This window comes from Polyodon spathula, chromosome 12 (genome assembly GCF_017654505.1).
Source record: "Polyodon spathula isolate WHYD16114869_AA chromosome 12, ASM1765450v1, whole genome shotgun sequence".
Taxonomy (NCBI): Eukaryota; Metazoa; Chordata; class Actinopteri; order Acipenseriformes; family Polyodontidae; genus Polyodon; species Polyodon spathula.
Genome location: NC_054545.1, coordinates 3252254 through 3265909, shown reverse-complemented (window position 1 = coordinate 3265909; position 13656 = coordinate 3252254). Strand labels below are relative to the sequence as shown.

At 36.5% G+C, this 13656-nt stretch overlaps 1 protein-coding gene across 2 annotated transcripts; it reads right to left on the bottom strand.

Annotated features, from left to right (window-relative positions):
- Positions 1-582: 582 nt before the first annotated feature.
- Positions 583-13652, bottom strand: LOC121324947 (ectonucleoside triphosphate diphosphohydrolase 5-like). Of its 2 annotated transcripts, none has more exons than XM_041267158.1 (14): positions 13182-13652; positions 9362-9685; positions 8620-8699; positions 8027-8170; positions 7435-7510; positions 6481-6516; positions 6014-6102; positions 5838-5917; positions 5255-5316; positions 4884-4982; positions 4093-4236; positions 3909-3965; positions 2847-2962; positions 583-2430 (listed from the first exon to the last, which is right to left on the bottom strand). In XM_041267158.1, the coding sequence occupies exons 2-14, from the start codon at positions 9588-9590 to the stop codon at positions 2347-2349; spliced, it is 1296 nt and encodes a 431-aa protein (XP_041123092.1). In that variant the 5' UTR covers positions 9591-9685; positions 13182-13652; the 3' UTR covers positions 583-2346. The 2 variants fall into 2 exon arrangements, with proteins under 2 accessions (XP_041123092.1, XP_041123093.1); XM_041267159.1 differs by having other exon boundaries at positions 9362-9625.
- Between the last annotated feature and the right edge of the window lie 4 nt (positions 13653-13656).

Genomic DNA, 13656 nt, shown 5'->3' with positions numbered 1-13656 from the left:
TACCCTATGTGAAGGAAGCGTGAGACAGGTTTAAAAAACAAACGCTTACATAGACTGTAGAGCCGACTTATTTATAGTTAAATTCTTGAGGAAGTTAATGGCAAACCTGTGAAACTAAGACACAGTGATACATTCTGTGTACTGTACTGTTCCATTGGTTTGTAGATTGCAGCTGTAAATCGGTGGTAGCCCTAATTTGACAGTGGATTGAGGTCTACCTTGCTTCATGGTGAGGATTGAAACATGGCATTAAATTACAGTGCTGTGGCAGGATCAATGGGATTCACCCAACTCAAAATGAAAATAATGTATATCTATAAAAATGATAAGAATTTATTTTAAAGCATTAGTATCCCATTTCATTCTTCATAAAACAAATGTTTTCTTGACTCACTAGCAATACTTACAATGTCCTTTGCACAGCAAGCATTGAGTTCTAGCACTGAGTAATATTGATATTCAACACTGCAGAGGGATCTTTTAAATAGAGCTCATATTGGAAAATATCTTGCATTTATTCAAATCCAGTGACAAACTGGACTTACAATTAATTGATGTTACAAACAAGCAAGACACAACTCGTAAAAATCTGAAGTATTTTAATAAAAGAAATATATATATATAAAAATTACATTTGAAACAGTTTCGTATTACTGAGAATCAACATCATTGCCATTATCAATGGAGAAACGTACCTGCTTGTTCCCAATACAAAGACACAATGACAGTTAAACAAAACAGTGGCACCTGTACTGGTTCATTCATATATCAATGAATAATAAGAACATTCTTTTATTAGTACAGTTTGTAAAAATGTAAGTTTACAATTTTATTTGGAACAACCAACAAAACACAATAGAAATGCATCGTCCCCTTAACAGCAAAAAAAGCAAGAATTCATCAATACAGTTCAATAAGGTTTAATTATTATTGAAATAAATAAGATATATTAAAATGATTAACATTTTTTAAATGCCTCTATCTTAGCATCAAAGAAAATAAAAACATGGAATCTTGCCGTGGGTCCTACTTCTCTTAATTCTGTACATAAACCGTGAACTATCTTTAAAACAGGCTTGCACCTACTAATATAATAAATAGGAGCTGTGCATGAGTCATACGTGCTTAAAGCAAGTCACTGAAGTGCCAGCTCTGTGTTCTTATCCTGGTTGCATATTTGCTTCTTATGATATCCATGTATGTTCTGTTTTAAGCTATTATTATTATTGTTATAGCACCATGCTTTTGTGGACAATCACACATGTAAAATGATGTCCACTTGTTGATTAATCAGCAGTGTAATCCCTTTTTGCACACTGTGCATCGTCTCTAGTCAACCCTTACTGCATGACCTACTCCAATAATAGCCAAAGGGTTCAAATAGGTTTGTAAAATTGAACGGTAGGGCATGTTTAACCATTGCAAACACAGTCTATGGATTAGCAATACACTGTAAACGGTTTGCCTATTCAGCAAGCTGTCCCTGGCAAACCATCACCAGGCAGTTGGCTGTATGATAGCCAATGTGGCCAAGCTACTATAAATACTATGTAATAATTTGCTAGCTTAAGTTCTGCTACAAATAGAAGTACTGTAGCTGTGTCTAATATTAAAGCTGACCCTTCAGTGGCTGTTACTGCACTTGCTGTGAGTGTGGTTTTTTTCAGCACCCTGAGCTGTAGTGGCATTTATATAGTCTCACCAATAAAAATGTAATCTGTAGAACTGATAATCACTTAACGAGTGATCACAATAATCTTACTTACAGTATCTGTAATTAAAGTGTTTTGTGCAATAAAAGCAATAAATAGTTCCCAATTGAGTAAAATTATTGAACAAGCTAGTTTGGAATTCAATATGGTCAACTGTGGACTTGCAAAGGGTCTTAGCTTTCTAAATTATCCCTGCAAGTTTGTAATTAAGACAGCACTTTTGCTCTATAGAAAGTTAAATGTAAACAGTTGCACATATAAAAACACTTGCTTGATATGTATGGGTTAAAAATACAAAATATATACAGATGTTTAAAACCAAATTGATATTAAAAGAAATAAGTATGTGAATAAGCCCCTTGCATAGAAGTTTGATGAATTTCAGATTTTCCAGTGAACTTTAACCATCTTTAAAATCAAGAGGCTGTGTCTAAATAAGCACATAGTAAAACAGGAAATGGCTCAAACTGCCATGCATCTTTTTTCCCCAACCCTAACTGTTAAATTAACCAATCAACCTAAAAACACCTATGGCAGTGTTGAATAGACATGGGCTTTTATTTTTGTTATTCAGAGTTGGTCAGGCCGGCTGGAATGTTCCATATCTGTAACCCGCTGTGTCTGCCTTCTGCCTTCAGGGCATCTTCAGTGACTGCAGCAGGTGGAAAGCAGCTCCCAAGGCCCAGCTTGTCTCAACATTATTCACCTTTTTGGTCAGCTGTGAACAAGAGCAGAAACAACTTATTATCCCATTTACATAACATATAAACTATGCGTTCCAAGCCTCTATTCATGTGGAGTATACTTGGTGTTACTTGCGCTCCTATACAAAGTTTGCACATGCAAGACACTTGGAGGATTTTTTTTTTTTTATATATATCCACAAGACGGTGCTATTATTATAAAAAGGAGTGAATGGGTGGCTTTAAAATGCTGCTCAACCTGGTCCCTAGCATACTCGCTGTGTCTTCACAATAAAACACACTGACAAGAAAGGAATAACATATTCCATTGCATATGAACTTAAAATCTGGATGAAGTAATGAAAATCCTAACAAAGCACAAAATAGCTCAAACTGCTTCAAGTCTTCTCTTGTTCCTATAAAGCTACCAATCCTTCTAGGGATTGCTTACCTGTAACAATGTGCTTTCCTTGAATCCAAATCCATCCTTCAGTAAGGCAGTGATGTAAGTCATATCCATACACAGGTATGGACTTATTGGACGGTACTTTGTCATTTTATTGCACACTAAAGCAGGGAGGATAACATTTGGTATGAGGGTTAACTTGACTCATGACTGATTTAAAAGTATATGCAAAAAAAAAAAAAAAAAAAAAAAAAAAAACACACAACATAAAGGCTGGTTTCAAATATCTCGATTACCAACAATCTTGAACTACCTTACCCTATGCAAAGTAGTCCAAGATTAGTGCTAATCGTTGTCTTTAAAACTAGCAAATGAAGTCCTAATAGTTGAAATTTTGATCGAGACCCTGGCTCATTGGCATACATGGTTACTTTTAATGAAAAACAAACCACCTTAATTGCTAATAATTACTGTACAGACTACATCTTACACAGAGTCATACATTGCATACAGGTTCTACACATACAACACAGTACAGCAAAGACAGTACCAAAAGTACATGTACAGTACTTGGCACTGTGCCAATGAAGCAATCTACCTGCAAATTAGCAGTCAGGTGCCCTGAATTCTATCCTGCTAAACTGGAAACAGACAGCTCAGACCAGCAGCTGTTCTCTACTGTCCCAACCCTGGTGGAGTTCAGCTCTTATTAGTTATGCCCTTCATAACCTTATTGGTGCCTGTACTATCTAGGCCAGGTCCCAATAAAAGACATCTCACCTCTTAATCATCAGCAATTTGGTAGAATATCAAGTTGAGTTGACAAGCTAAAGGACCAGCTAATGCACCAAGGCATAACAACTATAACATTGTGGTTTATTTTAAGGCCAATTCACCTACAGGCTTAATACCAGCAAATCTGCCTCACTGCTTTATTATCTGATCCCAATGCCTTGCAACGAAAGTCCACACAAAACACAAAACCGTGGACATGCTTGGGCATTGGCATGGGTTGCTTGCTTCTAGGACCCAAAGCAATGTTAAGGCAGGCCAGGTTAAGGAGGCTAGAAGTCTACCTGATATGAGTTTGCAAATCCAGAACCTTACCTTCTTTGGCTTTCTTTTTAAAGTCTCGGACTTCTACAATACCCCCTTTCTGTCCATCTGCAAGAGAAGAGTAAAATAAAACATATACGGTGCATTCTCGGGGTGGGTTTATTTCGAGAGCCGACTGGTAATCACAGGTTTAAAGAGGGCTTTGTTTAATCTTAAGCTCTTTTGTGTGACTCACCGATCAGTCCTGATTCTACAGCCCGGTCGAAGTAGTAAGAGAAGGCATAAAAGGAAGAGCTGGCCTTCACTTCCATTGGCTGATGGACAGTTCCCTTTACCACTTTCACCACCTCCTGGTAGCAGTGTTTGTACCCCGTGTATCCTAGAACAGAAAGGAAACGTAAGCGAAGAACTTCCCTAAAGAAAACAGTGCCCTGTCCCCCACTCCTTTTATCCTTGTAAGTTATTGTAATGACAATCCATTTAGAAAACAAAAACAAAAAAATGTGTTTGTTCATATAGAAATGATGAATGCAAACCTTCCTTTCTCCTATATACAGGTTTCATTAACAAAATATATATTTACGTAGATTTTACAAAAAAAGCCCCCAAAATTACAGATTGCCCTGCCCTGGTGAAGGGCACATGTCTAAGTACATTAAAAACCAAAACAGTTTCACCAGCAAAGTATTCTGCATACCCCTCGGGGTATATACCACATGACTGGGAGGGGCAAAACTGAAACCAGGTATTGCCTAAAAAATAACCACACAGTAAACAGCCCAGAGCTCTCTGTATACTTGACTGTGGTGCAAAGCTACCGTGTTATTTTAGATGCTGATTGACATTTTCATTGCAGTTTAATATACAGTTACTAACATCCCCACCATTAAAAGGTTTAAGCTAAGATAGATAATTCCAAACTGTCTTGAGCAAAACATGTTTATTGCATTTATATATGTCTCTTCAACAGCTCAACCTGAAGCAGCTACCATGTACAGCATTTACTATTATCAATGTTTCACTTACCATCTGGATTCCCGCTAACTTTGTATGTTATTCCACCAAAAGTCCAATCATCTTTAAACCTCTTTGGAAAACATGTGCTTGTGTATACTTTATTTTGTGCTAGACAGAGAGAGAGAGAGAAAAAAAGAAAAAATTGAAGGTTTTTTTTTTTTGTTAAAATGTTTCATTATAACTTTAAAGATATCTCAATGCCACTCTGAGTGCTGGAGTTGAATATGTAATACTAGTGAAACAGAAGAACAATTCTGTGGGACACAGAGAGACTAACAGTGTGGAATGAACTGAATAATTTAATAACTAGCATTTCAAAAACAGAAACACAAGAAAACACACTGATTTAACAGGGGTTTTTAACGTCTCATTTACATTACCGTGATTTCCAAGTGCCCCAAGAGTTGCCAGTCTAGCCGCATACAATCCACAACCCAGGTAGCTGAAAAATAAAAATCAGCATAAAAATAAAACACAGCATCCTTTATAATCCTTTCATGAAAGTCAAGTAATATGCCAATAAAATAAAAATGTGAGAAACAAAGACAACAATATAATCAACTTCCCTCTACATATGGTAAAAACAACAACATAATCTACATCACTTCTCAGAAGAGCTGTACTCACTGGCAGGGTTACAAAATCAAAGCAGTTTAACACATACTGCTGGCTACACTTGGTTGGGAAATTCAGTAAACCCTCCAAAGTGTCACTTGCCCAATGAAGACAAACACACTATTCAAGATACAAACACCCCTCGGGAATCTGGTGCATTAAATGAGGTACTACAGCAGACCAATAAGCTGTAACGCATGTATACAATAATGTAAAAGCCATCTGACATTTACAGTGTTTTACAAGTGGAACCTATAATTGGTTATTCCACACTACTGAACCACATTCCAATTATAGTAACTCAGCTACCAGTACAGTACAACTACAAGAGCAATTCTGCACACTTACCTGTGAGTGTACAGCTGGTAAGTTGTGTTAAACATCTCAAATTTTGCAATGTAATCCTGGGGGGCTGATAGAAGGGTTTTCTAAAATGTAAAAAAAGCATCATATAATTTTTTTATTTGTTTATTTTTAAAGTCAGAACATACAATCACTAACTAGAGTTTAAATGTCATCCTCACATTTGTTTTTGGCAGAAATGTGATCTGAGTTGAACCTCCACCCAAGTCCAAGGTTCCAACAGTCCTGTAGCTTTTAAGGTAAAGATGCCCTGAAAGGAAATACCGGTCTCTTAAGAATGATGCACTGTACCTGTTCAAATGGGCTACTTCCAATAAATCAATATTTTGGTGCAACGTTTGTTTTGAGCTTCAAATTTGCATAGGCAGCAGCTGAAGACAGGAAACATACCTGCAAGCCATGCAAATTGCAAAATTGTAAATGAGCCGTACACAAGGTGCAGGGTGAGTCTCACATTAAAAGCTGCAAAGGCCCACACTGCTATATACCGAGAGTCTAATTATTTCCTGCATTCTATTAGTGAGATGTACAGAAATTGACACTTGAAGACTTTAAGATGCATGCCGTGTAATCTCAATAAATACATGCTACAACTATGCAATATGCAACAAAACTGTCAGTACTTTACCTGTTAAGAAGTTTACGGTTACCCAAGCTAAAATTCCTAAAGAGACAAAAAAAAAGAGAGAGACACAAAATCAAGAAGCTGCTCTTTCCTTTGGCACAATTTTCTTGCAACAATTTGTAAAAATCTCACATTTCTGGCATACTTATTACACATTGGTATTTCCTCACCACGAATCCTGACTTGCTGCCATAAATGTAATTTTGTAGAAGACACTTCAAGGGAGTTTCACATGGTGTTAAAATGTTAGCAGCGGCTCTGTTGTCTGGGGTTTGGTTTGGCAGTGTAAGGACTTGTGCCGGCCGTGTTTCTTGGCATTCTGCCCTGTGCAAACCTGTCTCTAGATTTTTATTTCCTTTTCTTTCTTTAGCGTTAAGGCTAACTAAACAGTTTCTTAATAAAAAAGTGTGTATATATATATATGATAGATAGATAAAAAATAAAAAACAAAGAAAATGGTCTGGATTAGTTTCCAGGACTGCTGTATTGAGTGGAGCTAAAGACATTGGCAGAACCACTGTTATTATTATTATTATTATTATTAAGTGACCAATGTCAGTCCGTCATTGTGCCTTAAGTAAATTACTTTTAAAATGACTTAAATAAATAAATAAACAAACACACAACATAAAAACCCAGCTAATTACTTCACACTGACTATGAGTGCACGTCTGGGACCTATAAAATGACAGCAGTATTACATATCTAACCCTGTAGGAATACATAATGACTTAGTGAGAGGTGTGGAGGTACATTTTACAGCAATTGTGGGTGGAAGTGCTGACAAACTGGGTTGGTGACTACAAAAAGTAATAACAGGTTATTATAACCTAAAGATTGTAATCTGAAAGATACGCTAAAATGATTCTTCACATTTCCCTTAGGAACACCTACATTGCTGTCTCACCACTCAGTAACATCCAGCTATCAGCTTTACCTGGTCTAATCTTCCCTTACCTTCGTTTGTTCCATCCATTATACTAACGCTGTTGTTTGGTACAAGAAATGGTGATTCTTCAAAGACCTCCTGAACCTGGAAACAAAGGCTTGTGTTAATGGTTCAAATAAAACACAGAATAACTACTGTATTTCCCACTGATTGTAGATATGTGGGTTTCCTGTACAGATTGTATGATGCTTTTCATACTAAACCCAAAGAAATATAAAGCCTTCAAAAACACAGGTTGCCAAACCTGAGTCTGAAACCCCTAACCTAACCACATGCTAACTAAGAGCCTATCCTAAACCTCTGCTTGAGGGTCACACACAAAGCGCAATACATACAAAAATATTGCATTAGTTACTAGAAATAGTCATTGCATCAGGAAGCTCTCTTCTGTTAGATAAAGGGGCTGACATCCTTTTAGTGACAGCAATGGCAAGGCAATGCACTTAAAATAGATCAGCCTGCTTCAAATGCACAGCCAGTTCTACAGTTAACAAAGTTGCTAGAGGTTTTTACAACAGACGCAAATACTTGGTGGTTGATCGATACTTTGTTATGTCTAGACCCTATTTTTCTATAAAAAATGACCATACTATAAAGTACCTCTTCAAGCAGAGCCTGTGCCTTCTCATCTGGAAGTAGCCGGAGTCCTGCTGTAGCCTTTAAAACCACTGGGGTCTTCTTCCACTGTTTTTTAGGCACCGAGTGTTTTGCAATCTTCAGCAGCTGCCTCACTGTATCTCCACCCTGAAAAACAATCAAATAAAATTCACTGTAACAAACCTGACATAAGCAAGAAAACACACACACACAAACAATAACCAGTAAAACTTATACTAAAACTAAGAAAAAAAAAGTTCCCAGGCATTGCCAAGGATTTAAATGTCTTGCATCTGCATATGAAAGAGCATGTGGAAAGCATTTTTCCTTATGAACAGAAATAACAATTGCAGCTGAAAGCAGATTTGTAGTTGTTATTGTCAGGTCAGAAATGCATGTAAACCGTGCATATGCAAATTACTGGCATCTTTTTGCTGGTAATTCAGGACTGAATTTCTACATACATAATGGCGAAATAATATCTAAAAAGAAACAATTCATATCAACATGCGTATATTTTCTATGTATTTATTTTAGAACACCAGTAATTGCAAAGCAATGGTAAATACATCATTATAAAACAATAAGAATCTTACCATCTCTGGAGCATCTGCATAGGCTGACAGCCCTGGTTTCACAGAATGGAAAATCTCATTGTCCAAAAGGGGAAGTTCAGCTTTAAGACAAAAAGAAAAAATATTATATAAAGCACGACTCCCTCCCACAGCTGACATGCCCGTGAACTGTTTTTAACTGTGTAATGTGCAAGCAATTCAGCATCTTCATATATTTCTTGCCTTCCAGGGTATTAAAGTAAAAAGCCCAGAATATCAAATATTTTAAAACTACAATACAGCACAACACTAATGATTTAGATTTTCTATACAAAATACATTTTACGTATATTAAATACAATTCTGTACTTACATTTTTATGATTGTGTACTGTACCCTACACACATACACACTACAAAACTGCTTGTAATTTTGATCATTACTACAAAAAAAGGGTGATAAATGTAATTGTGTATCCCTGGCTTGAGGCAGTGACATCATTACAATTTCATATAGAATTGTTCATCACTGGAACAGAGACAAGGACAGTAAGCAGAAGAAACTGAAACACAAATAAAATAAGTTTTTCTGAGTCACATTGTACCCCCGCAGCATTAGGCTGTATACTATAGCTTCGAAGTGACTGAATTATATATTAAAAAAAAAAAAAAAAGCAGCTGTTTCTTAACCACATTATGTGGGTGGATTTCTGAATGAGCTAACTGTAGCCTTCCTGACCAACTGTACATGACAGTGCCTGACATTTACAGAGAACGGAGAGTACCTGAAGCTTTTTGAATGAACTTGTAGATGTGGATTCGGGTCCCTGTGCTCCCTGCGTCAAACATGATGCCATAGAAGCTGCGGCTGGTGTTGACAGGTCGGGTCATGGTTGGAAGGATGTTTTTCAAGCTGGTCGAAAAATCATGGGTCAAGAATTCGACTTCAGCCAGGAGAGTTCCAGTCAGGGAGCAGAGCAACATCACGAACAGGATGGACCTCGGCTGCATCATCTTCAGAGATTCTACTTCAGATTACCTTTAGATTGCTGACGGAAACAGAAAGTTCTGCCTGGATCAGGAATGCTGATTTTATTCACGACACTAGCCTAGAATGAGAGAGAGAGAGAAAGGGCAGACAGAGAGAACGAGAGAGAAAGAGAGAGAGGCAATAAAGCACCCTCGTCTTGTCATCTGTTTACTGTATATAAAGACATAAGGGCTTGGCAAACTGCCACAGCAACCCAAGTAATCAACCAATCCCCTTTAGTTACATCCCTTTTTTTTCATTGACGTACGGCTAGTTTTTCAGATGTTGGAACTGGCAATAATTTAGTACTTTCCAACTTAAGTGGGTATGCTGAAGGAAAAGTGCCCCCTAAAACAAAGATATATTGGGACATCAAAACCGTTGGCTTGCAGTGGACAAAGCTTGGGACTTAAAATAAAGTTTATGGGTGTACTTAATTCAAACTTACAGGGTTCCATGCTTTTTAAAGTCTGTTTAGAATCGCTAGTGCTACAAGTGTGTTGGCTCAAACTTGCAAAGTTCAAATTACTTAAATGTATCCAATTTCCTAAAATGGCAGTGATGTCAGGGATCTGGCTAATTAAGAATAGATGACTACTTGACATACGACTGAAGTTACTTTATATAGTAACTGCAAATTAAAGTCTTAAAACACACTATGTGTTTTATGTGATTTAAATTAGTTTTTTGTTCTTCATTTATAAAGCAACCTAGACATTGTCTAATTAACAACACAACCCTGTGGCAGATGAATAAAACACACCACAGAATGATAAAAACATGTAGAGTACGGTCTAAAGTAGAAGTTCAAATCTAATCATTGTTTTTTTTGTTTTTTTTTGCAGGACAGGATAATTTGACTAAGATGAATAATAATAATAATAATAATAATAATAATAATAATAATAATAATAATAATAATAATAATAATAATAGCTTTATCTATAGTTTGTGTTGCAGGAGACAGAGAAGATGCAAAAGATGTCACTTATTTTGCACCCACTGCAGAAAATACACTTTACACCAGTAACAACTTAAACCAAAATGAACATGATTTATACACGCCACGGTACATTAGAAATGGAAGCGCTTAAAATGTACTTTGAGATTCAGGGGGGGATATTTGAAATTCACAGCTATATATATATATATTTTTTATCAGCAATATATGCAGCATTGCAATTGCAAGGCACAAGCAGAATCATGCTTACTTCTAAACAGACAGCGAAGGAGAAGCCTGGCATGATCTCCCTCCACTCACGCAATTTCAGTTCCAGAACGCTTCACTTTCCAGCACTGTGTTCCTACACTGTAATTTGTACTAAAAATAAGGTATCAAATGTTTTTCTAAATCTTGCGGTATACCATGAGAAGAAAAAAGAAAACTTGTTCTGCCCGCATGCAGCAGCATTTGCGATTTCAGCGATAAAAAACGAAGCAAAAGTACCATTTTCAAAATGCTTTAAATTGTCTTCTGCAATCATATTGCAAGCCACATCTAAAGCCTTAAAAGAACAGGTGCATAGGGATACCAGCTGGAATGCACAGAGCAGCTGCAGCTATTCTTCATTGTTTTAATGTAAACCAGCAGAAAATCTGTGCCAACAAACTAACCTCTTATTTTTTTTTCACTGTAGATCAATTTTGCAATGACTGTATGCCCTACTCTGCTCGAGCCTGTGGGCAATATCCAAACCTTATACTGTATAAAATCTGAACCGTCTACAAATATGTCAAACAAATGCTGCACTTCCCTCACCTCACTGCTGTTAGTTCTCACTGTTTCGCACACAATGTTTGGCTGCTGGCTCTGTCCCAGATACCAGGAGCAGGGATTTACATTTGAGTTCCTAAATCCCTTGCACAGGCACGCTTTGTTGTACTGAAATCTTATTTCAAGTAGAAAGCTGCTTATTACTGCGACAATCAATTCACACTTAAGTTGAACAACAGCAAACAAACTATAGAGTTAAGAATTGAACTAAGCCATAAGTAGGAGTGATGCCTCTGCACTGTGTTAGCAAGTAATTGTTTCGAATGACTGTGGAAACATGTTGTAATGCTGTATAGTAAAATTAAAATGCAATGTTAATTATGCCTTTAGATATATATATATATATATATATATATATATATATATATATATATGCATGACAAATTACATGAACCATTGGTTCACTTGAATTAAATAAATAAATAATAAAAAAATCTGATTCTAGATCGTTTAAATAACATTATCTATATACATTGTAAAATGTTCAAATGCTTAAGCCAAGGCAAAACAAGCCTTTCCAGTATATACTGGCTCTTTCCTATGAATTTGACTATACAAAAAAAAAAAAAAAAAAAAAAAAAAAAGATTTTCCTTTTCAAAAGTACAGGGATTTATTTATTTTATTTATTTATTTTAAATCTGTGCACCATCAAAGAAATATTTGGGAGACCATACAGGCAGATCCACAAATCAGTTAGTTTGCAAAGGTCTCTTCAGCAGAAGACAACCTGCCCTGTCATGTATAGTGCTTTATTTCCTTATTAACTTCAGCTTCAGTACCCTCAGGAATTAGTTTGTGGGTGTCCTGCCCAGAATTTCCATTACACAGCCCAAAATGTGACATTATAATGGCAATGATAATCACAGTTTAAATAAATACTGTTATTTTAGTTTTTCTGTTATAGCAATTAGTTTTAAATTTAGTTGTTAAACTTTGTATATGTTGCCAGAACTACACACTACAAGCTTAAGTATACAGTAGTTACACCCTAACATTTTCTCTCTCTGTTTTTTTTTTCATGGAATGTCTTTTCAACAGCTTCCAAAAGCTTTCTGATCATATTTATTACAATGTTGCTTGTATGTGTTTCTGAAACTGTGGGCCCAATGAAATGGCAGCAGTTCAGAAATATGAACAAACCCGAACTATACTGGAACCTACAGTGAATGCTTTGATATGCTCTCTCGTAAGTCGAGAAAGTCGGTTCCTTTAAGCTTGAACTTATTGCTGATTTCATGGTAGTTTATTTACCCAGGAAAGCCCAGTCATTACTGGCATACCTCAGTTTGTTTACTCTGTACCCACAAAACAACAGCTGAGAGGTCACACAGCAGCAACGCGTTTCTTATGCATTGCTACACAAAAGCACAGCACAATGTTAACTCGCAGGGCAAAACAAGTACCACTGCCTCAGCCAATCAAAGGGATTCTGGTTTAACATTTACTGTTTTAAAATATAGTTATTGTAATCTCAGGACTGTTGTATACGTTAGACCTTGTGGAGTTGAGAGTTATGGTTCACAGCTGTGGGGTGATATTGGCATATTATGGGTATTGTGTTGGTTTGGGTTTTTTTGTTCATATGGTTTTCCCGGTTCTAAATTACACATCCTAACGACTGAAAATGCTGTCCTTGAGTTCAACAGCTGAACTAAAACAACTACACACATTGTATTTTAAATGGGAAAATTGGATATTTCAAGGGAACAAGTCACATCCCCGGGTGGTGTTTAATAATATTAACCGTCACCTCCCTCCTGCAAGTAAATGACAAAAGAAACAAAAGGCTCTGAAACTCACCTTACTGTTAGCAGCCCTTTAAGTTCTTGATATTTCTTCGCTTTAATAGGGTAAGACAATGAAATGAAAAGAAAAATAACGAGCAAAAAACAACAACGCGCTTTAACTTTAAGCAGTGTTTTTACAAATAAATAAATAACAAACAAATAACAAATAAATACAATAGGAATAGAGTATAAACTGTTTCACGGTAACTTCAATTACGTCATTAGTAATCCGCGTTAAAGCAACAGTCCGCAAATAAACGTCGTTCTCTAACTAATTACAAATTAACAGAAGGCAATGTCAGGTTGTATAAATGACCCCGGTAGCACACCTGAACTTTGTATATGTCTGGGGGGAATTTATAATTTCTGGAGAACGGAAGGTAAGTAATAAAAACATTGATATTTCCAGCTGCCCTGTCTCCTCTCCCCTCAGCTGCAGTAACCTGCCTTGCTGTTTCCACTCTACCGGCAGAGAGCGCAGACTCCCT